Source organism: Lissotriton helveticus, chromosome 1_1 (assembly GCF_964261635.1).
Source record: "Lissotriton helveticus chromosome 1_1, aLisHel1.1, whole genome shotgun sequence".
NCBI classification, from domain to species: Eukaryota; Metazoa; Chordata; class Amphibia; order Caudata; family Salamandridae; genus Lissotriton; species Lissotriton helveticus.
The window spans coordinates 1035710944-1035736010 of NC_136057.1; the positions used below are offsets into that span (position 1 = coordinate 1035710944).

Below are 25067 nucleotides of genomic sequence, written 5' to 3' on the forward strand. Positions count from 1 at the left end.
GGCATACTATATCTAAAGCAAAGGGTGAGTACACCACCTTGCCCCAGCTGTCGTGCAGCCAGTTGTGTCAGTTTTAGTTAGTCAATCCAGGGGTGGCATAATACATGCTTCAGCCCCGGGGAGACTTCTGGGTGCACCTCAGCCCTGGGTACAGGGACTTGGAGAGGGCCCAGTGCCAATTCAGTACCTGAGTACAATTTGGATAGAGAGAACAGCTAGGCTGTGGGTCTGATTAGCAGGCCCACAGCCAGGGAAAGTCGTAAACCAGTGCAGCAAAAAGCAAAAATCTGGGTGATCATAGGATTGCAGACCCTACTCTCCTACACACTGCCATTGTTTGTCCTTGGCAGAACCAGCGCTTGAACCACCTGCTTGAAGTCAGTTTGTGGGAGGAAAGGTTTGAGATTCCTTAGTTGTCTCATCAGGTGATTCGCACCCTTACAGACATTACTAATGTGGTTCTTCAAATTTAAGTGTTTGTCCAGGGTGATTCCGAGCGATTTGGCTGTATCAATAATGATAGGAGGAAGTTGAAGGCAGTGAGATAGTTCAACCAGAGGTCCACCTTAGTGGTGTAATTCAGAAGAGAAATTAGCAAGAATTCAGTTTTGGAAGTGCTGAGTAGGAGGTGGTTCTCCGTTAGCCAGTTTTGAGTGTTCAGGATAGTGGTTCTTGCTTGGACAGGGTGCATACCTCTGCCAGCCAGAATCCCAATTTCTAACACAATACCATGTGCTGTGAACAACTTTGGCAGTTGGGGATGGGGGCCCTTCCCATCTACCGCAGCCTAGCAGAGTGGAAGTATGTTCTGTGGAAGTATTTAACATGAATCAACCTAAAGCGTGAGGAAATGGCCAGAGAACATGAGGGCCTTTTAACCTCTTCCCACTCTTTGCCCTCTAGGTAAACAAGGACTTGCTCCCAGCTTTCCCATAGATTCAACAGAGGGTCGAGTGTGTTAACCTTCAATGACCTATATACTGTGCATATACCTCCCTGTCAATCTGCTCCATGGTTACGTTGGGCTCCAGGAGATTAATTGTCCTAACCGAAAACAAAGTAGATAACTCCAAACAAGGCTGAGATATCTGAAGAACTGCGTTTTCTGTAGAAAGAAATACGTGGACAACTGTTCAAAAGATGTATTATGTTTGAGGACTCACACATCACCTAAAGTTGAGATGCCTATCAGTTTCAAATACTGAAGACTGTCTAGCTGGCTGTGTGGTGCAGCCACAAAAGAGTTCATTTCATCAATATTCGGTCCGTCAGTGTGCTACAGAGCTTTGTGACAGCATTACAATGGTAATCTGGTGATGGGTGGTAACGCATGGGGTACAGTAGTTCCATATCGGATAGAGAATAGGGTGCTTCTGAAGCAAGGTCTAGTTTTACCATATAGTGCCCCATGCCCATTCTGTCCACATCTGAAGAATGAGAGTCTCAAATGTTCCTGCCAGCCCATAGACTGGGTTGGCGCTAAATTGTCCACATTGCCTTGAGCGTCTACAGAGACAGTAGGCCTCATGCCCTCCTGTAACCTCAGATGTATCTCTCCTCTGAAGGCCAATAACCTCAGGTCACTGTCTTTTAGATGAACAAGTCACCGAGTCCCTGCCCTCTGCATGCTCATCTTACTGTACATCGAGAGGATGTAGCAATTGCAGGATGCATCTGTCATCTAGAAGAACAAGAAACTAAGACAGTGTCATGGCTCTAAATAAACAATAACCTTTTTATGAACTATGTACCTTATAAGGAGCTTCCGCTTTAAAGTTTCAGAGAAGTGACACAAATAGTTTTCGATAAAATGTTCAGCTTTTGTTATGTTCTGTGGTCAAACACCTGCTAATGTTTAGACTTTGCGGTCAACAGTTCCTTATTAAAACTCTTTAAAAGGACTGTCCACTGACCAACTCGTTGATCACCTCATATAGTGTAACCACGTCGAGGTGCTCCCAGCTAGCTGTTTGATTTATTTAACACTATATAAGGCCTCATTGCATTTTGATATTCAATTTCTCTCTCTCACTGTCTTTGAATTTCCGTGATTTTATCAGTGATGTGTATTTGACACTTGTTACTTGCTAGATTGTATGGTGTTATTTTTGATTAACGATGTCTCTTTTGAGACTTGTTACTTGTTTATTTTAAATAAATAATGCCACTGCAGGCTCGATTCCTGCTGTTCAAGAGTGTGTCTTGTTATTTCAGAAAACACATTCAGTATCAGTTCCTGTGGTGAAAAACTACTCTCTAACAGTTGGCGACCAACGAAGGGACAAGCATAAGGATCTCCAGAATGGGACTTCCCCTGTGGCTGCGGCCAGAGTTTGCCCCTCGCCAGCTCTTCCTGCCTGAGTCACCGGCCGCATCCGGGTAAGTCAAACAGACTTTTGTTTAGGTCGAGGACTCCGTCGCACTGCGTAAGCAGTGGGCAGAGCTCTGAGATTTTATGTTTCTTAGTGTAGGGGGCTTGAACCCGCCTCTCTTGTCCATTGGCTGGCCTCGTAAATGCTGGCCAGCCATTGGAGGAGAGGGGCGTCACTCCCTTTAAGCCCCGTCTTTTTCGGATTCGGGGGCGTGTTTTTTAGGTTCTTTCTATCTGTGACGTCATCCGTCACTCACCCAAAAACACGCCCCCGATTCCGAAAATTTCGGAGCTTTGCGGCAGCCATTTCTGCCCGGACCGATTTTTAATTCCAATCCAACCCTGCATTGAGACTGGTCATAGAAGCATCTGTGCAGGGTGTGCATGATCCTGGTCTCTACTTTGGTGACGTTGAAAGGAGTACCCATGGGGACACGCATCTTATCCGCAAGAGGTCTAGCTCACAGCAGATGTAGTTTGCGTCTGTGCGGAGGAGGTTCCGTTGTTCCACGCTGCCGTTACCTGGCTTCATCGCTCCCAGGCTCCCCCGGCCCACCGCCCGACTTCTCAAGGCTGGTGGCTCCCCTGTCTGTAGGAGGGAGGGGGTGGGAAGGCTTGTGGGAGGCAGCGCACTGCAGGTGGTGGTTGAGACGAAAAGTGTTAGCGAGGGAGGGGCCCTGCAGAAGCCCAGCAGCAGCTCTGACACTGCGGCCTCTCCCACCTCGCGGGACAGCGGGGGAAAGTCTGGTTAGCAGCGCGCATTCTTCAGCAGTGGGAGGAGAAAGAGCGGGAGGAACGCTCCACATTTAGGGGTCACGGACAATCTGCAGCGAGGGGGGCGGGTGTGCCGCTCGAGGAGAGGAGCCGCAGCGAGGGAGGAAGAGTAGGAGGGGGAGAGGAACCACGGCAGGGCGTCAGAGCGTCAGAGGTATCAGCCCCGTCCCTGCTGCCTGCCATGCACGCTGCTGCCGCCTGAGCTGAGGAGCCTGAGAAACGGCGGCCACAACAAACGCACAAGTCATGTCTGCCAAGGAGGGGCTGCCCGACGGCCATGTGGAAGGTAAGGGCGAGGCGGCTGCCTGCAGCCTGCCCTGGAGCGAAGGTGGGCTGAAGGGCAGGCTGAGGGTGCGCTGGAGACTCTGGGTCCCCCCAGAGCAGCCTTCCTTGAGGGGATGGTGAGGGAGGGGTCTACAGCAGCATGTCCCTGGGACTGTGAGATTAGAGGTGATGCAGCGGGCTGCTCTGCGGGACGGGTCAGGGAGACGGGGATGAGGGGGTTGGGGCTGCAGCAGCCTCTCTTCAAGGGGTAGGGAGGGTGCTGCAGCAGGCTGTCCTGAAGGAGACGTGCTGCAGCAGAGGACGGGATGCTGTGAAACTCTGCTTCCTGCGCAGCCTCTTCCATTTGGGAGCTGCGATCGGTTTAGACAGGCTGAGTGTCAGGGTACCCTTTCGAAGGGTGAAAAGTCCAGACTTTGAGACCTGCTATAATTTTTTTAAAATTCTGTGTGCATTTTACTCTCTGGCCCTTTTAAACATCGTCCCTGTTTGGCACATTCCTGTTAGGAGTTGGAATGGGAACCAGTTCATTTTCTTGCCTGAAAGTATCCTTATTTTGGTTTCGACATCCAATATATAGATGTCCTCTGCAATCTGCCTGCATTAGTGAGTGACCTCCGGGTCCTTTGTCGCTGACCCGTACCCTACAGGTCCAGATGCGCCGGCCCACAGGGCTCGTTGTTTCTGGCTCCGCCCATCGCTCGTGACACCTCCCTTTTAGACCATGCGTCTCCACCCTGCAGGAGCTGCCTGGTGACTTCACCCTGCTCCGCATGGCAAGGTGTCTCTGCAACACAATACACAGCGGTATATTAGCATGACTGATATTGAAGCAATAAATATTGCCAAGTTGCTCTATATTGGTGTTTTAATGTATACATGAGGTAGCATATAGTATTGCGGTGCACAGTCCATGTTTTATCAGGTTATAGTTTTAAAATCCTCCAGAGTCACGTATTCCTGTTTAGCTCGGAGTTGTTGAGCTCTTTATGTTATGACATACATCCAGATATTCTGCCATTTGTCCTCTCACAGTTTTCACCCACTAGGGTTTGCATTTATCTTACAACTTACCGTTTTGGAAATGTATGATTTTGCGGCCCAGCTGTCCCATGGAGAGGCGCTTTTTAGGTCGAGGACCGTCGCACTGCGTAAGAAGTGGGCGAAGCTCCGAGATTTTATGGTTTCTTAGTGTAGGGGGCTTGAACTCACCCCTCTTCTCCATTGGCTGGCCTCGTAAATGCTGGCCAGCCATTGGAGGAGAGGGGTGTCACTCCCTTTAAGCCCCGTCTTTTTCGGATCCGGGGGCGTGTTTTTTAGGTTCTTTCTATCTGTGACGTCATCCGTCACTCACTAAAAAACACTCCCCCGATTCCGAAAATTTCGGAGCTTTGTGGCAGCCATTTCTGCCCGCCGGCCATCTCGCCTCTGCCGTTCTCGGGGCCCGCAGCTTTGAGGAACTGGAAGAGGAGTTGGAGATTCGACGGGTGTGCACTTGAGGTCACATGTTAGCGCGGGTCGTTTCTTTTGCAGAGAGGGGCATGTTTGCTGTGGAGAACAATATGTTAGAAGTTTTTTTTACAGAAAGGGGGACATGTTTGTATAAGATGATCATGTTTGAACTTACGAATAGATATGTTTAGAGGGCGATATTTTCACTGGAGGGGTGGGGGTTGTGCTCGGGGGTCACACATTAGCGCGTGTCGTCTATTTCAAAGGGGCACGTTCGCACTTGAGATCGCTATGCTTTTGGGGGGACAATCCTCAGGATGGGATGCACGTGTTGTTCATATCCATTTGTTAACCTGCTGGCTAGGGGAGAGAGAAGCGTTTGTACTTGGTGATGACGTTTATGGGGTCCTTGGCACAGTTTGATTGGCACGTTCACTTTGGGGAACACATGTTTATGGGGGTGATGTATTTTACGGGAGATGGGAACGTCTTGTGCCATGTCAGCAGGCTGCCCAGTAACCGTCCGGCTGGAGGCACTGCCATGCCTCGGATGCCATTTATTTTTGTTGATCTGCAGCTCGCGCTGCTGCTGAAATCACCTAGAACTGCTAGCAGCTCACTTGCAGGGGGGTTGCATCAGAGGGCGGGGGTGCTGGAGGAGTGTCCCATTCTGATCGGCGATTGGCCGCTCTGATGGGGGTCTTGGGCTATAAAGGCCAATGAGAGTCGGCGTTCACAGCAAGAAGTGGGAAAGGCCAAAAGGTAGTCTTAGATACAGGACATCGAGGGACGCTCTCACTGGGACAGGCGAGGCGGAAAAGTTCAACTGGGTAAGCAGCAGCACCAGCCACTGCGGAGCAAACTACACTGTCTGCTGTGGTGCCAGGATCCGCAACCACAGTAACCAGACGGCGTCAGCCACAGACACCGAGGCGGTCCGGTCCCCGTGCTCTGCAGCAGCACTGAGCGAAGGCACCCGGGCGAGTGTAGGACATGTACAAGGTAATAGACGCGCTTAACCCATGCTGCTACCCTATGGCTACTCAAGAAAACCTCCCACACACACACACACTTTACCCCTATGGGCACATGTAGAGGGAGAGGTGCCTTCCGAACAGGGCAGCTGGAGTTCTACTACGAACCTCCCTGGTACCAAACACGTCTCTGTGAACAGGGTTACTTTATAGAGCGCGCTGGGATTTTGCCCTGTTCTTCTTCTCAGAAATACGGTACTGATTTGAAGCAGAGAGTACACGGAAGGATCCCAGATGCTAATTGACGCTCGGTGTGATTCAATGTCCTCTGACACTAAAAACAAACACTGAATAGTTCCGGCAGGGGGTGGGTGGATTCGCATCTAGTTTATAATGAGTGGATGTTCGGGTTCTACTGACTATGCGTTTGAAAATAATTTAAAAAATCAATGGTCCCCACATCACGGATAACAGTACAATGCATGTAAAGCGTACCAGTGCGACCCAATGACCTGTGCCCTAGTGTCCCAGCTGTAGATTGGGGGCAACATTGAATGAATAAAACTATATGTAGTTCGTCCAGCAAGTCAAACAGCGTAGATGCTTACATGAAAGATTAACGGGCCTCACGCACCGTACACAGGGCCCCTGACTCGAAAAAGATTATATTTATGGGCAGGGGTGGCGAAGGAGGTATAATATATATTATTACTGGTTAATAACTTCTAGTGGTAGCATACTGTGTTTTAGTGCCCACCTGACTATTGTTTTGTTTTAGTTGTTGGGCTGTCTGTGTGAGGGTGGCTCTGTGTAGGTGGCTCTATATGAATGACTCTGTGGGTGGCTCTGTGTGGGTAGCTCTGTATGTGTGTGTGTGTGGCTCTGTGTGTGGCTCTGTGTGAATAGCTTTTTTTGTAGGTGGCTCTATGTGTGGGTGGCTCTGTCTGTGTGAGGGTGGCTCTGTGTAGGTGGCTCTATGTGAATGACTGTGTGTGTGGCTCTGTGTGGGTGTAAATGCAATAGGTCATGCATTTGCGAGCGATTAGGCTATTGGCATTGTAAATGACAATGCCATTTATTTAACGATTAAGCTATTGGCAATGTAAATGACAATGCCATTTATTTATGATTTAAAAAAAAAAAAAATGTCATGAGCAATGCCAATAGCTCTACCTTTAATAATGCCGAGACCATTGCATTGGAAATGCTTGTTTTCTCTTTGTCTTGCCTACTGTGGTGTAAGTCCCGGGGTTCTTTGGTTGTGGGCCTGCGGGTGTCATATTACAGTCTTGGTCCCCCATCCTCTTAAAGACTGTCACTGTGACCTTGCCACGCCAAAAATCCTTTTTTCAAACACACACACACAAGCAGGTACCAAGCCAGGACTTATTGTAGGACCTCAGCGTTTGATGCTAGTGGTTGTTGGGTTTCCCGTGCAAGACTGCCTTTAACTGTTCAGTATTCTGTATTTTCAGACAGTTCAGGTCTCTCATGCACCAGGGGCATTTCGGTGCATTTCTTCTAAGTAAAACACTGAGGCGACGATTCAAGCACCTATCTAATCAGATATAGGTAGGAAAAGGGGAGTTGCGTCTGGTGTCTCTCAGCATTTGCATGTTTTCAGGGTTAGAGTCCCTGAGGTTTTAACTGTCCTTATGTGGTGACGGGTAAGAAAGAACACACTGTGTTGTTTCTCTCAACTTTTGCAAGTTCCTAAGGGTTAGAGCCACTGGGGTTTTCAACTGTCGATTTATGTGGAGAAGTGTGGCTCAATGGTTAGAGCAGGCAGACCTCGATGCAGAGCTCTGGCCAGGGACCAGGGTTCGATTCCCGCCTCGGCGGGTCTCGGGCTCATTAATTCCCCTGACCGGATATTCTCGCCTCAGTGCCTATTCTGATCATGGGTCCCGCGCTGCAACTCTGGGCAATAGCTTGCTTAGTCTCCACAACGGCCCCCACAACGCGAGGGATGCCTTGTCTGCACCATGGGGGTGCCCAGGAGTGGACACTTCACAGGGAAAGCCAGGAAGGGTTCCCTTGCGGTATTCGTACAAGCGCCGGGAAACCCACTGCGGGCAGCTGTGCGCTATACAAGTACAAAAACATTTACATTTACATGGTGACAGGTAAGGGAGGCATAGTACTGACAGAATCAAAATCTTCAGCTTTCAGCAGATGTAAAGGGTTAAAGTGCCACAAAGCCAGTAGAAAACAAACAAACAAATAAATAAATAAAGGGAGTGCCCCGCTAGATTTTTGCATTAATAATTGAAACGTTTCTGGCTGCACAATAAAATTAGATGAAGTACCTCCGTTTCGAAACAATCTCCCGTTTTCAGTTTCCTGCGCTTTCCGTTCAAGGGAAAGTTCAAAACTGATATTTATTTGAACTTTTTAGAACATATGGATTCTTTCTTTCATTCTGTTTCTGGCAAATAATGGCCTTTGTGAGGATTGCAGACACTTGCCTACACATTTTCAACAAATCAGTAGTTTTGACTGTCATATCAACAGACTTTAAAAGATCCTATATCCAACTCCTACTAAAAGTCTTCAATGTTAAATCCTCAGACACAAAGTACTAGAGATGGATATCAGTCTACTTGTAGCAGCACTGCTCGAATGAGCTGTGTGTACCAAACTACCAGAGCATAGAGAAACAGCAGGTTGCGATCTGAGATGACCTTAATAAGCGACCTGACTTGGAAGGTGCCCTTGCTCTAATCCTCCAAGATCGACTGACAGCTTTCAACACTCTGAACAGGTCTGCCCCATCAGACGCATAGTATGGATCACAATTACCGATAAAGCTGCAGCATGTTTACATTTCTTTCCAAAAGAGACAACTCCAACTTTCAAGGTGCACTTCCCTTTCCAAACTTCACAAATGACCAAGAGGAATACCAAATAATTCCCCTCTCCTCCTGTCCTCTTCAAAACAGACCTCAAACCATGGCTAATAAATTAGATCATTTGGACACGCGTGCTACGATGCAGATGATATGCAATGTTCAATCACTATAAATAAGAACAACACTCCAGACCAGGATGCCAATTCGGACTGCTTGAATAAGGTCAGTCTACAGATGTCTCAAAACCAGAGTGAACTAAATTCTGACAAAATTGTACTGATGATAAGTGACAGCAAATCCCTAATTGCTACTCTTCCCGTGACAAGCTCTCATAGGCCAATGCTAGTCGCCATTAAATATCCTAAGAATCTGGGTGTACTCATGAATACTGACCTCTTACTGCTACATCAAGTAAATAAAAAAGTCAAGTCAACAGTTCTTCACTTCAGAACAGTGGGGTACATTTTTCCCTTCCTAGTTTTCCCACAAGGAGTCACTGTAGTCTTGCCTGTCGTTGTATCTAAAGTGGATGAAGTAAATGGGCTCTATTGAGGCACAATATCATACTGAGTGAACACATTACTATAACTCTCAAAGCTCTGCAGTGACTCCCGGTCTCCGGCATCACCTACAAAGTGAGTGAAAGAGCCTGCAATTCCAAAAGTACCAAATAAAAAATAAATAGCAACTTAAGATCTTCTACAGAACATCTTTTCCTTGCCCCTCCTTGCAACAAATCATGCTTGCTATGGATATCTTATTACAGTCAAGGCAGCAAAACTATGGAACTTGGTCCCTAACACATTTGTAACATAGATGGAGATGACTGCAAAAACAACAATTGATGGACAGAATAATGAACAATGTCATACGTTCACCCCAGTACAGAGATCTGGGCCTAAATCCATCGTTTTTTTGCTCACCATGCCATTCCAGTTTGAACCCAGCCATATGCAAATCAGTCTTGACCCTGCGCCCAATGGGAACAGTCCAGCCCGAACTGCAAGGCCAGGTCCTCCCTAGACTGGAAACAAGCATCCTAGGACCGGTTTCGGGGTTTCACCCCTCATCAGCCACAATAGCTTGACTCCAGTGGCATGGAGAGCATGAGACTTACATCTGGGCATACCCGCCCCACTCGGGGAGACAAATGCAAAAACAATAATTGATGGACAGAATGCAGAACAATGTCATACATTCACCCCAGTACAGCCATCTGGGCCTAAATCCATCGTTTTTTGCTCACTATGCCATTCCAGTTTGAACCCAGCCATATGCAAATCAGTCTTGGCCCTGTGACCAATGGGAACAATCCAGCCCAAACTGACAGGCCAGGTCCTCCCTAGACACCTCCCTCAAAATACTCAAACACAGTTTTTCCGATTTGCTAAGAAATACGTTGATCACTCCTACATCTGCTAAAATGTTCAAAATGTCCCTCAGCCTTACAGGCCAAGCCCCCTTACCACCAAATGACCATCTGTCATTACAGCTCAAGCTTCAAGTTTCATGATTAAGACAAACTAACATAAACAAATCCAACAGACAAGGCTAGAGTAAGGATGAAGTAAACACCCCTCAAACTTTGATGAAAACCACTCAGCTACAATCCACCCACCCCTTATTTACAGTTTCGAACCTCAGAAAGTCTGCACTAACAAAGATTACTAATTTCTGTATAAAACCTACTGTTGCACACACCCAACCCTCACTGAACTCAATACAAGCCATTGCAGTAACCATTAACTAGAAATTACGTTTAATAAGAAGGAATGCTAGGAGAAAAGAAGGAAAATTATATTTTCACATTGCAGTACCCATTGTAAAATATAGCATTGTAGCCCCCCAAAGCGGGTTATATCAGCCATTAAAGGCCTGCTCCAGTGTTTCAGGCCAGAGCCAAAGGCAAGGCCTCATGCCAGCGCAATGTCCTAATTCAAAACAAAACAGCCTTCTGGGAGACTCAGGGATTTACAAATCCTCAATTCTCCAAAGCTTCAATTCCCTTCACACTCTTGCTATCACTCAAACCCCGACCTCCTTGGGCTCTGCAAAACTGTTTTTGTTTGACAGAGCCAAGGGAGACAGGAGCTAAGCAGCATTCCCCACCCTTTCAAGACTCAACTAACACCAACAGCAAGGGAAGAGTGAGGGTAAGTGTCATTTACCTTTATGTACACAGACTGGGCCATATTTATCAAGTAGTTACATCGCACTTGCACCATGCAACGGGGTGCAAGCGTGACGCAACTACTGAGTACAATTTATCAAGCCACGCAAGAGCGCCTTGCATGGCCCTGAGTGTTTGATAAATCTAGAGTACCGCCGCACAGCCTAAGTTGCTGCACTGCCTTACTCTGCCCCCAGGGAGGCATTCCATGAGTGGTGCATTGGTGTTCCAACCCAACACTCATGGAATTTGACGCATTCCCAGGTTAGCCATTACTGATAGACCCGTGAATGTGTCAAAATGCTTCGCCTTCCCAGATGAGGTGTAATGAGGAGGAATATGTTACTTTCTCCTTGTTTTTTCCTCTTTTTAAGAGGACAATGCCTCAGAGGAATGCTTTTGTGCCGGAAGGTATCCCTTCCTGCACAAAAGCAATCCTGCTTACAACACAGGTCCCCTTGCACCATGGTGCATGGATGCCTGAGTTTGGTGCTAGGCTGCAAGTTGTGCACCAGCAATAGAAAAGACAGGAATGAGACATAACATGTTAAAGACGGCGCATTCCTGCCCTTTACCTGTCACGCAGTGCAGCAAGGGGGCTAGCTGCGCTGCGCGACATCATGAAAAATATGCCCTCCTGATACTCTTTTTCCCTTTGCCTGGTCCAGGTAGCCTGTGGCATTGGAAAGTTGACAGAAGCGGGCCTCTACTAGTGCTTAAAACCCGCTGCTTCCCAATTGTTTTCATTGCACCTATCAACATTCCACTGCTCTTTTATTTCATCTCAACGTAACCGATGGGTAAAGTATTTACATTTCCACACCTTACTTCCAGTAACGCAGAAACATTACCTTCAATGCACCTTCATGTTAAGGCTTTGTACAATGAACACCTGTTACGTCTTACGCGTACAATTTAAACACAAGAAAAACAGAATTAAGTATGGTCCTTAGCTTGTGGCAAATTAGCAATTATGTTTTATTTTCACTGGCATTTTTTTACCAATCATTAAGTATTAATACAAACTATTGAGGTTTCATATCACCTCTTTAATACATACAAAACATCACTATAAAACTCCATTGTACCATCTTATTAACATAAAATTGATCTCTTTTTACTTATTGTTTTGTTAGCCCATAAAATCTAGAAGTTTCTCTTTATTTTCTCTTAAATACATTTCTTTTGGTTTCTAACAGTGAAGGTTCCATTTGATGCTGTCAAATGACCATGCTCTCTAATAGTTCCCACCAACAGTGCTACTGTGGCCAATCATATTGCTCAGTAACAGGTGGGCATAGGGTGTGATCATGAGGTCAGTGCTTAAGGGGGTGTGGGTGCTGGCAGATATATTCACAGTAGCGTTAGACCCAAAGGGGCAGTGCGAGCGGATCTACGAAAAAAGCACAGATAAGGAAACTGTCCATTGAACTGACGAGTGGTATGTTCCATATCATTACGTGTGGTACTACAGACATACAGGTCTCCTGAATCCCAGGCTGTATGCAGAGGCTGTCTCTTTTAAGATCACAAAGAGTTCTCATCTTAGGTACACCCTGAACCCCCAGAGTGAAAGTGTAGTAGGCACTTGAATCACAACATTCATTGTCCATATACATAGACTGTTAAAAAGGCAACCATCTTGGAGGAATAAATTATAATTTTTTCATAATGTCCGCATGTGGCTATTGGAACTGCAACTGGGTATCTCAATCACAAAAACATTGTGAATGGGATCTTAGTTCCTTCAAAAAGCAACTGAAGCACCATGATCCTGCTAGGTGTTTGGGCTCAATTTACACCCTATAGAATTGGACAGAAACCATTGCACGTTCAATAATTCAGCTATACGGACAAGCTTAGCTCATGCAATCCTTCATGTCTAGGAACCTCTTAGCTCCCGCTGCTTTCAGGAAAATGCACAATGTTCTTCCAGCTGCGGAAGATCTGTGGTGCTGCTACCCTTATTGTCACCAAGATCACATGCTCATTATTTTGCATACATTCCCTTAGCATGACATCTGAGTACCATCTAAGTTGGTGACCTCTACCCCACTAACATTAAGCAACACTGCAGCCCCTTCACCTCAGGAATTGTCTACAATTTAATACAAAACACGTTGTTTAAAAAGTTAAAAAGAAAGAGAACTGGCCTAACCTTTTGTGGCCTCATGACCTATGTTTACCCCCCTACCACCCTTCTATCCCAGACAGGCGTGAAAAAGAAGAAATGAAAACAAACAAACATGCTAAACCCGAGATGAAGGAGCAAGCTTCCACCAGGGAACAAAATAAGTTGACTGTGACGCACAAAAGAGCAATACATAAAAGGCACTGAACCACAGCATTGTGGGTAATTGGCATGCTTCGTATTCCACCTACAACCCGCTAATGCTGTATACTACCACACCAGGGTTTATTCACGCCTGGAAGCAAAGTCTTTGGTGACATGACCGAAAGTGTCACAGTTACTTCATATGTCTCTAGATCCAAAAGGCAGCAGGAAATTGGGAGAAGTTTGCAAGCAGACTTTTAACTTGACGTGGTTAGTGCATTTGCCTAGGATGGGGGATCATGTCCATTCATTGGTGGTTGTGGGGGAGAAAAGGCATCTATGGTTTGAAAGCAGGTGTGTGCTATGCACGCTGAGGCCTAATGCCCCTTCCTCATGTTCAGGGAACGGTGACTTGGTACGGGCTTCCTGGCACGTTCTCGTCCCCCCACTTGACGATCAGAATGTAGTTGCCCTTCTCCTTGACTGTGTAGGTGACGTTGTACAAACGGTTTCCCATGTGTTTCACGTATACCTCTTCGCATGGTGTCTTCGGGCCATGCACACCCACCATCAACATGTTGGTACCTGAAAATGGAGAAAGACAGCTTTTAATGAGGGTCACTGGCATTCCCTACTTTGGCTGCAGCAGTTCACTAATGTCTATTGCTACACAACCCATGTCAAACTTTTAACAACACCCAAAAGTGTGTTCAATAAACAGCTTTTTAGGTCTAAATTCAAGTCAAAATTAGGTGGCACGAGCCTTCGAGATGATTACTGGTTCACTGTTCTCCTCAAGTATGCTCCCTCTGGAAGCATTAGATTGAAACAAAAAACATTTCAAAATCTTCACTGAGAGGGATAACTCCAAATCGTCCATTTTTCTGCTAGTGCCACAAAAAGGGCCCAAAGTTGTGCAGATTCATCTGTGAGCCTAATATGCATACAGACATATTCCACTGAGACCACCCCTCTGTGAGTTCCAGATTCACTACTACTCATGTTTTATGCCTGTGCCCGATCAGGTAAGTCAGATTCACATCTTCTGAGAACAATTTTTATCAACCCGACTACTCTCTCCCGCCCCATCAATACCACAAACATACCAACTCATCTGACCCTAAAGAGCCTGGCCAGTCACACCAAACATATTTCTGCCACCAGTGACCCTCTCGTCTCTTGTTATGACTGGTTGCCCCATTTATGAGGTGTTTTGTGCTGCTTTGCTCATTAAAAACCTCTGCAGGACAATAATGCCCTCTCATACCGTGCCTGTCTGGCTTGTGGTACAGTAAGTATTAGACGTTCTATAGTGATCTCACAATGAAACCATGCTTCTATTACTTGTGCTACTGTCAGTGCTTCCTTATTACTCCAATGCTTGTATCACCTTTGGTGCCTTACGCTATACATGCCATGTGCCTGCTTAACCTATGTTACTCTAATTTCCACAGAGAGCTCCTACTCGCCTCTCTGCCTACATGTCCTGTTTCTTTTTGCGCTTCCTTTCGTCCATTGTCCCTGCATGACATGTACTAATCTCTGTTGAGCATAGAAATTGCAAGCACCGAGCAGCAAGAGGAGTCCCCCTTTACCTGTACGAATGATGTTACTGTACACTCTTCAGAAAACTCCTTTTTAGCCCTTTTCGTATTATTATAATATATTTAGGAAGCTCTTCTAAACCAGTGATCTTTCATGAATTGTTTGCTGTGAACTACCTGTATAAGAAAACAAGTTACTTACCTGTAACTTCAGTTATCCAGTATTGGTATCTTTCATAGATTCACATGCCTGAATCATTCCCCGTCGTCGAGGCGGGAGTCCCACGGTAAATAAAAAAGCAGTGCCAAAAGCACTTTGCAGTAGTAGGCCCTAGAAAAAAGGCCTGAGGCCTATATTATAGTAGCCTATCTACCTCCTTATGCTAAAAGACCCAAAGTCTTTGCTCCAACCAATCAGCTCACAGCACCCTCTAGAACCTTCCCTGCAGAGCCAGCTCTCCTCAGATTTTCGTAGCACAAGTGGGAACAAGTATCCCAAACTTAGAGAACTGACTCTCCGGGGAGGAGGGTGGGTTGCATGTGAATCTATGAAAGATACCAATACTGGATAACTGAAGTTACAGGTAAGTAACTTGTTTTCTTATCCAGTATTGGGGTATCTTTCATAGATTCACATGCCTGAATCAGAATAGCAAGCAGTAAGCCAGGCAAAGTCGGTTGCGGATGGTGGGAGACTTATTGTAGTGCACCCCCATGAGTGTATCGTCAACAACCAACAAACGCTTAGAGATTGAACCATTACTACATCACGTTCAAGTTCAACATTGACATTACGCATTTTCTTTCTGGAAAGAAATCTTAGGCATCATACAACAAAAACACAACATGTTAAATGCTTTCATATATATATAAATACAATCTAATAAAAGCATATACTTTAAATGAAATAAGTGAACATCAGTACCTGAACATACTCCTTATGGAAACAGGTGACGTAAAACAGCTTGACCTACTGCCGCATCATCCTGATTTGCTGATTGTAGGCAGTAGTGTCTTGTAAACGTGTGGACATTCTTCCATGTCGCAGCACGGCAAATGTTCTCAAGCGTCACTCCTGCAAATAAAGCCGCAGACGCTGCTACAGCTCTTGTGGAGTGAGATCGAACAGACCTTGTCAATGGTCGATTAGCCTTGACGTGGCAGAATTGAATCGCGGATGCGATCCATCTGGAAATTGTGGCTTTAGTGACCGCTCTCCCCAAAGTATTTTGACCATAAGCCACAAACAATTGATCTGATCTTCTCAAAGTTTTGGTTCTCTGAAGATAGAATTTTAAGCATCTCTTGATGTCTAAAGAATGCAATGTCTTTTCAGCCGGGGTTGACGGGTTTGGAAAGAAAACTTTCAGCTTTACAGGTTCATTTAAATGAAACTGGGAAGGCACTTTCGGTATGAATGTTGGATTTGTTCGTAAAGTGACATAGTCCTGGGAGAAATGCAAAAAGGGCTCCTTTATAGTGAAAGCTTGAATTTCTCCCACTCTTCTTGCGGAAGTTAGCGCCAATAATAAAGCAACCTTCCATGTTAAGAACTTGAGGTCGGCTCTATGGATAGGCTCGAACGGATGTTTCATCAGTTGTGATAGAACCGTGTTGAGCTCCCATTCCGGTGGTGAGGGCTTGACTGGTGGATAAGCCCGGAACAGACCTCTCATAAATTGCTTGATTAGCGATGAAGAGCAGAGTGACTGAGCATTGGTCCTCTTTCTGTACCTGGATAAAGCCGCTAAGTGGACCTTTATTGATGAAAAAGAAAGGCCAGATTGCGCTAAGTGTAATAAATAGGGCAATATCTTTTCTGCCGGTGTCTCTATAGGGTGCAAAGCACTAGAGATGCACCAAGCGCAAAAACGCTTCCACTTGAGACGATAAGTCTTTAATGTACTCTGGGCTCTTGCCTTCTCTAGAATGTCCCGGCATTCCTGGGGAATTTGAAGATGCTCAAATTCTAAGAAGTTAGGAGCCATGCGTGCAATTTCAGTGATTGAGGATCTGGGTGAAGTACCTGACCCTCGTTGCGTGATAGTAGCTTCGGAACTACCCGCAGCTTGATCGGTGGCTCCTGAGAAAGTAGCATGAGTTCCTGAAACCAATACTGGCGAGGCCACTTGAGAGCAATGAGGAGAAGGCGACAACTCTCCACTTTCATTTTGCGCACCACTCGTGGAATCAGAGGGATCGGAGGGAAAGCGTATGCATATGTCCCTGACCATCGCATCGAAAGGGCATTCCCCCTTGACCCCTGTTGAGGATACCTGCTGGCGTAGTACCGGCATTTCTTGTTCTGTTGGGTCGCAAATAGGTCCAACCTGGGTTTGCCCCATCTCTGAAACACATAGTTCAACTGGCCGTTGTCCAGTTCCCACTCGTGGCACTCTGACAAAGTTCTGCTCAGTTTGTCTGCCAAGGTGTTGTAGAGGCCTCTGACATGCTCCACTTTGAGGGTTATGTTGTGAACTGTTAACCACTTCCATAGCTCTTGGGCTTGTTTGGATAGTGTTGCCGATCTCGTTCCTCCCTGCTTGTTGATATAAAACATGCTTGTGGTGTTGTCCGTTCTGACTAAGACCGAGGATTCCACTATCCTGGGGAGGAACGCTTGAAGAGACAGACAAATGGCTTTCAGCTCTAGGCTGTTGATGTGGCATCTCTTGTCTTGCTGAGACCATCGTCCCTGCACTTGCAGTTCCTGGAGGTGACCACCCCAACCCTCCATGGACGCATCCGTTGTAAGAATAAAATCCGGAGGATTCTGCAAGAATGGAAGCCCCTGCTCCAGATTGCTGATCTGAGACCACCATTGGAGTGCGTGTACCATCCTGTTGGTGACTGTGATGGTGTCCTCGAATGAACCTGTCGCTTGATGCCATTGACAGTTTAGCTCCTCTTGCAGCGGTCGCATCTTTAGACGCACCAATGGAATGAGGTTGATGGCTGAAGAACACATCCCCAGAAGTGATGCATATAGGCGAACTGAAAGTGACTTTCTTCTTGCCAGCTTTCTGGCTAACGCCTGCAGACGGAGTTGTCTCTCTCGAGACAAGGATGCCTTGCATTCCACCGTGTCTAGGCAAGCTCCTAGGAACAACAGGCTTTGTTCCGGATGCATCTGAGACTTGGTTTTGTTGATTGTGAGGCCTAGCGATGCGAAGAGATTGCAGCATGCCGTAATGTCGGCTCTCACTTTGGCTTCTGAAGGACCTTTGACTAGCCAGTCGTCCAAATATGGGAAGACCTGCACTTTTGCTGCCCGAAGAGCTGCTGCCACCGGGGCCAGGCACTTCGTGAAAATCCTTGGGGCCGACTTGAGGCCGAATGGGAGAACTTTGAATTGATAATGGGCGCCTGCCACAGTGAAACGGAGGTACTTCCGATGGTTTGGGTGGATTGGGATGTGGAAGTATGCGTCTTCCATGTCCAAGGAGGCCATGTAATCTCCCTCGTTGAGGCAACTGAGAATGTCCGAGAGGGTGACCATTCGAAATCCCTGCTTCTTGAGATATTTGTTCAGATTGCGCAGGTCTAGGATCGGTCGCCATTCCCCGTTTTTCTTTTTTATGAGGAAAAAACGGGAATAGAAACCCGTCCCTCTCTGATGGATTGGAACCTTCTCTACTGCGTTCTTGAGTAGCATAGCTTGAACCTCCTTGAACAATAAGTGAAGACGAGGGGGAGGGGGGCCCCTGGGCGGAGTTGGTGGAGGTTTGGTGATGAACTCTAGGGTGTGACCATGTTGGATCAAGTCTAACACCCACCGATCCGATGTTATATTCTGCCATTGTTGTTGAAAAGCAGATATTTTCGCGCCCACGGGAAGGTAAGGGGTTGGAGGTGGCGCCCAATTGCTCTCACTGTTTCTTGTGACTGTCTCGTCCTTGGTTGTTTGCGCGCCTTCTTCCTCCTTGACGAGAGAAACCAGCCGATCCAGATTGTCTGTAAGCAGACTGGTAGTTTTGACGGTATTGTGGTTGATACTGTCTGCCTTGTTGGTAATAACTTCCCCTGGAAGAATAACCTCGTCCTCTAGCTCCTCTGAACGCACCTCTTTTATATTGTAAGGATCCTAGCGACTTTGCGGTATCCGTGTCAGTTTTAATCGTCTGGAGAGCCTCATCGACATGTTTTCCAAAGAGAGACTTTCCGTCATAAGCCATGTCCAGAATTTTCAACTGAACCTCCGGACGAAACGTAGTGGCTTTTAACCACCCTTGACGTCTCAGGACGGCTGCTCCAGCCAACTGCCTGAAGTTCGTATTCGCCATATCTAGAGCGCAGTCGATGGATTCTTCCGCTGCCCGCTCTCCTTCCATTAAAACTTTCCTGGCTTCTTGCCTTGAGTCCTCTGGCAATAGCTCTATGAATCTAGCCATCTCCGACCACATTTGGCGATCGTAGCGTCCAATAATCGCCATTGAATTTGCTATCCTGATGGATGCTGCAGCCATAGTGGAGAACTTCTTTCCAATAAGGTCTAATCTTCGTCCCTCTTTATCTGGTGGAGTAGAAATAGGGGTAGCTGGGTTCTTTGACCTTTGCTGCGCCGCTTGAGAGATTACCGAATCCGGGCGTGGATGGCCAATAAGACACGCCGGACTAGAAAGCGGGGCACGATATTTCTTTTCTATTCTGGGTAACACAGCAGGCACAGATGCAGGGTTTTCCATTATCTTTATGCCTTCCTTCCAAATAAACTCAATTATGGGAATGGCTCTAGATATCTTCCTTGTTTCCTCTTTAAAGTCATGGAGAAAACACTCCGTTTGCTCCACTGTAACAGGGAGCTTAAACCTGGTTGATGCCCTCTGCATCAGGTTGTGAAAACCACCTACATCTTCAGGCGGTGAATCTGAAGGTTGTGGAGTCGGAGGGGACGGCATGGGTATAACATATTCATCCCATGGGTCCGATGAAGGAATGTTAGGCAACTCTCCATCTTCTACCTCCTCTTCTGATGATGAATCCAGAGGTTGTGGAGGCAAGACCGGTTGCGTAGTGTCCACAATTGGAGAAGCCGGTGGCTGTTGCCGAGGAGGAGCTACTGTGTCAGATTGAGGTACTTGCGGAGGAAAACGCTGTTTGTAATCCGCCAGCATAGCCTGTAAATCCTGTATCAAATTAGGCGGCAACTGAGTGACTTCCGGGACTCTAGGCCTTCTCTGATGATCCAATGAATGAGGCACTATGATATCCCCTTGGTAATAGTGCTCAGCGTATGAATCCTCCTCATCATACATCTTGGCACTTGATGACAAGCTCGGATGGATGACGTGCCACACCAAAAGCACCCTCATCATCATCATCCTCATAGTCATCTTCTTCATCGTCCGCATAGGTTTCCAGAAGATGAGAAGGCATAAGTGGAGATATGTATGAACCTTGTTGCCTCTTAAAAGACACTAGTTGAAAGTTTTTTGTCGCTATTGGCGTACAAAAGGCCTGATTCCCAGTGGCAGGTCTTAATAAAGCTGGTTCCATCGACCTTGATGACCCCGGAGACCAAGGCGCATCCATTTGTTGAAAAGATGTCGTCGTCGACGGATTTATCGTCGACGAGATCGACGACGAGGGCATCGTCGACGATAGGCTTGCCGTCGACGGGGCTGTCGTCGACGGGCTGGACGTCGACGGGACAATCGTCGATGGACTCGTCGTCGATGGAGCCACCGTCGACGGGACGGTCGTCGACGAGGCAACCAATGACGGGCTCGTCGTCGACGGGATAGACGTTGATGCTTTCTTCGTCGACGAGGCAGTCGTCGACGGCGGCGTCGCCGACTTCGTCGACGGGCTCTTCTTAGATGACGAGTTTTTTGATGATGACGGCGTCTTCGTCGACGAGTCGTCTACGAGAGTTCTTTTTGTCACGATACTGATTTTAGTAGACACAATAGGTGTAGTGATAGACGTAGTGGATATCATATCCATAGAAGAAGAGGTTGAAGTGGAGACAGTGGTAACTGGAGAGGAGACAGTAGAAGTCTTACTCACTGTTTTCTTTGCCGGATCGTTGGTGGCTGAGGCTCCAGAGACAGAATGTTTGGATCTCTGTGAAGAGCCTGAAGTAGAGTGGGAGGCCTTAACATGCTTTCTCCCCTCACTTATCTTATCCTCTTGAGACCTCGCCCTCTTGCTAGAGGTAGAGGCTCTGTCATCATCATCCTTGGAAGAGGATTTAAGCCACAAAAGGACTCTGGCCTCCCTATCCCTTAAGGTCTTGGCAGGGAAGGTAACACAGATCTTACAGGTCTTTGCCTCATGCTTGGGATACAGGCAATAAATGCAGTCCTTGTGTAAGTCATCCACATGGACCCTCTTCTTCTCACATGTTCTGCAGGGTCTGAACAAGGCCTTCTTGTCAGACATCTTGAAGCTCTGAAGAAAAAACTGAGTCAAGACTCAGGGAGACTCCCTTCCACACGACGTGCGGTGAAAATCTGAGGAGAGCTGGCTCTGCAGGGAAGGTTCTAGAGGGTGCTGTGAGCTGATTGGTTGGAGCAAAGACTTTGGGTCTTTTAGCATAAGGAGGTAGATAGGCTACTATAATATAGGCCTCAGGCCTTTTTTCTAGGGCCTACTACTGCAAAGTGCTTTTGGCACTGCTTTTTTATTTACCGTGGGACTCCCGCCTCGACGACGGGGAATGATTCAGGCATGTGAATCTATGAAAGATACCCCAATACTGGATAACTTATGCCACTGTAATGTCTGCACAGCACTTTCTCATGCTTGTCATTTAAGGCTGGAGTTACTGCAAGCTCGGAATTGTGCTCTCTCTTTATATCTGTACACAACTTAGTTATGACTCAAATTTTTTGACTTATTCTAGAGTATACTCTGCTGGAAGGTCCCCCTGTTGCCATTTCCTGATGATTTGTGGTAGTGTCAGATCTTTAAGGACGTGCATCTCTCCACTTGCGTTTGTATGACTTGATTTATTGTAAGCTTTGCCTTGAGTGCACTCTGACCTTCTCTGCCTACATTACCGGTGCTACTGTCAAGTTTACAGTGATTTCTCTTTTGTAGTCCTCTAATGTTTGTGCTGCAGTAAACTCTGTAGAACAAACATTGTGGAACACAGTCAGCATTATAGGGGAGTCCCAGAACATACAACTCCAAGCACACTTCCTAGAATCCTTTCTTTTAATACAACAGTAAGTGAACCTTTCACATCAACCACTAAAAAGGAGGATTCAGCCTGACATGTGAATCTATAACAGATTCACACTCCTAATTAACCTCTCTGTAGTCTCGGCATAAAAATCTAGATGAGTACTTTTTGTTTTTTCATGTGGTTGTTCTCTACAATACAACTGTTATCACATGTGTTACAGTCCTACAAGCTTTGTTGAATTCCTCTATGCCCCATCCCTCTACTTTGTTGCCCTACTGCACTCACCTGCTTTGCTGCAGTCAACCGTGAAGGCATTTTTCTGTCCCACAAGGGCCCTGGAAAGCCCTGTGCCTCTGGAAACCACCTTGCTGGCATCTGATGAGAATTTTGGCAGCGAACTGTATCCACCCACACTGGAGGACTTCGTGACGGTCTCCACCAGTACAGTCGACGTCTCATGCAAGCTGTGACCTCCAGAAAGACGTGGGCCTAAGGAAGAAGACAACAGAAATATAAACTGTCTGCAAAGACACTTCTGCTACAGATGTTAAGCATTATCATCCACATATGCCGATCCAAATAGAAAGTCCAAAAAAAGGATGGCACAACTTGATAAGGTAGCGATTACTGAGAGTCTCTTTGTAGCCCACTGGGCACAATTTACCTTAAGCAAGATTAAATAGAAAAACATATATAAATAACTGATATTCGGTGTTTACATGAAGGGTAGACGTTCTTAAAGATAACACTTGTTAAGTTCGATGCATTTCAACTGTCCAGAGGTGTGGCGTGGGTATATGTCAACAAATTAATAAAAACGTATGCTAGATTCTGGCAGCCGCGGGAAGCCAGTGGTGATTTCCATATTAAGGCATTTTGGATGTAAATGTACATGTCTGTGTAATACATACCTGTGTCTTGTACCTTCTGCAGTCTGTTCATGGGTTTTTGTTTTTGGATGAATGCAGTGAAATTGGCTGTCTCTTAGCCATCCATGAAGGTGGAAATAGCAGTTGTAGATGATTGGTTCAAGATTGGCTGGTGCAGTTGAGGAGGCACCTTTGGAAGATGCTAACTGCAGCCCCCGTCTGGTTCTCCATTTTAAGAGAAAAGTCAACCCTCCACCTATAGATCTTACTTTTATTATGACCTTAAAGGTGAGGCTATCCAGAAATAGGGAGGGCACCCACAGTCATGGACATTATTCAGGAGGCTACACAAGATACTGGCTTTGATAGCACAGTATTCGCAGTTGACGACTTCCAGGGGGAATCAATCCACAGTCATAGACTCGAACAGTGGGTTTCCTAGGTCAATGATGTAAAAGGGATGGTGTCTGAAGTGAGGAGAACGCATTGGTGTTTAAATATTGAAAGAGCTACCAAGCACCTCCATTTCCTGAAATAGTGGCAGGCTCTTACTAGCACCCATCCGTTCCTTGGTTCTGAAGTTGTGCGAGAAGTTGTATCAATAATCCCTGTACTAAAAAGACATATGCATAAAACTGGGTGGTGCAATGAGAGTTGTTGCCTGGAACGCACAGGTATGAACAGTCACAGCGATGGAAAATACAAATCTACTGACAGTAGAGTGAGTTTAGTAACACCAACCAAATATAAAAGGTGTCATCTCTTCTTTAGTCTACTTCTGAAGACAAATTGGGTGAATAACGAGGGCGCTGTATTACTGCCAGGGCCAGACTGGGAACCAAAACCAGTCCTGGCAAAGATGTTTAATTCAGCCCCATACTGAACCATGCTTGGGAGTGTTGCTAGCAAGCCTAACTCTATCTAATGGGTGTGGGGGATGTACGGCTGAAAGAAATGTTTAGAAAAATGGGTCTAAATGGTGCATATTACAACAAAAATGTTCAAATATATATAAAAGCACCTCATAGCTGGCATCCCACGGGTGAAAAAACTTAATTCTCAAATGGCCAGCCCAACTCTGGTTACCTCCTTATGGCCATGTGGCTTAGAGGTCCTAATCAAAAGGAACCAATGCCAAAGTAACTATAACTAGCCCCTTTATTGACAGCCTGAGCTGAATGGATAAAGACTGAATCTGACTTTAATAGTATTCTGCTGATACCCCAAGAGGACAACTATTGGGTGAGGACAAGCACGGATCCATTGTGGTAGCTGTAATGTTCCCCGAGTCCACAAGATATACGCTCCTGAGAATTGAGAAATCAAGAAATCGCTCCTTCCTGTATGAGACCAGCCAGTAGGCACATACCTGTCACTTTGGCCTTGAAGGGGCTGCCCACGATGTGCTGCGGTCCTCCGTATTTGATGGAAATCAGGTAGTTTCCTGGAGCCATTGGGATGTAGCTGACCTTGTAGCCCTCTGAGCACTCCACACAGTCCATCTTCACCTTTGAGGGGCCGTCGATGGTGAAAGACAGAGCACCTGATCCTGCATTTATCGTGTTCACCACAAATTCTGAGGCCACCCCTAAAGGAAGAAACACAGAGCATTCATGAGTCACAAATAGCCTATCAGGAGCGTTCTTCTCTTCAAATTTCCTGCACTTCACAGAGGCGTGACCCTACCGGTAGTGCCTCCCTCCAGCCCATGTCCATACGCTGACACAAGGCCTGGGTCTCCCGCCTGGCTTTGCTCCCCCACTCGGATCTTGAAGGGGCTGCCCGGGATGTGGCTGCCGTTGAACTTTACATCGATGGAGTGTACGCCATTCTCATGGGGAATAAAGCGGATTGCGTACTTATCTGGAATGACAAAGAACAAGTACGAATTGGTTTAGTTTATTTGTTGAACTACATTTTTTTAAGCATCTCTCAGAGCCCCACACATATAAAAGCAATCGATAGAAAGCAGAGTAAAATGGAGAGAATAGGCCATCCGATTTATGATAGCCGGGAAATAACAAAGTAAACTCTTGTTATGTATGATCCTCTAGCTCATTTCATCACTCGAGTTTTATACATTGTACCCAATATTATTCTTAGTGAGACTAATCAGTATGATGAAATGCCTGTAGATTTGGTTGACTTTGTTATGGCTCAACATTAACATTTAGAAAACCTCACCCACTACAGGCAATTGCTTATATATCTCGCACCATAGTCACTGCTGTAGGTGTTACCTGTACCAACCTAGTGCCAACCTGAGTGACTTTAGGCAAGTATAGCAGAAATATTCCTCTTTGTTGAGGTGTTAGCCGGGCACATTCAGCAAGTGCTTCACAGACCCCCTCCTGGTCTGGAAAAATGCTGGT

At 46.4% G+C, this 25067-nt stretch overlaps 1 protein-coding gene and 1 long non-coding RNA gene across 5 annotated transcripts in view; one reads left to right on the forward strand and one right to left on the reverse strand.

Annotated features, from left to right (window-relative positions):
* Positions 1-25067, forward strand: part of LOC144820216 (uncharacterized) — a 159430-nt gene that overhangs the window by 48627 nt on the left and 85736 nt on the right. Inside the window, exon 2 of the long non-coding RNA XR_013607697.1 lies at positions 2215-2379. This is a non-coding gene — a long non-coding RNA (uncharacterized LOC144820216). The remainder of the gene's footprint in view (positions 1-2214; positions 2380-25067) is intronic.
* FLNC (filamin C) overlaps positions 11830-25067 on the reverse strand; it is a 201131-nt gene continuing 187893 nt past the window's right edge. For all 4 annotated transcript variants that reach the window (XM_078677798.1, XM_078677808.1, XM_078677804.1 and 1 more), the window contains 4 exons: positions 24382-24558; positions 24065-24283; positions 22112-22315; positions 11830-13735 (listed from right to left, as the gene is read on the reverse strand). In XM_078677798.1, coding sequence (XP_078533924.1) covers positions 13548-13735; positions 22112-22315; positions 24065-24283; positions 24382-24558 — 788 coding nt within the window. In that variant the 3' untranslated portion in view covers positions 11830-13547. The remainder of the gene's footprint in view (positions 13736-22111; positions 22316-24064; positions 24284-24381; positions 24559-25067) is intronic.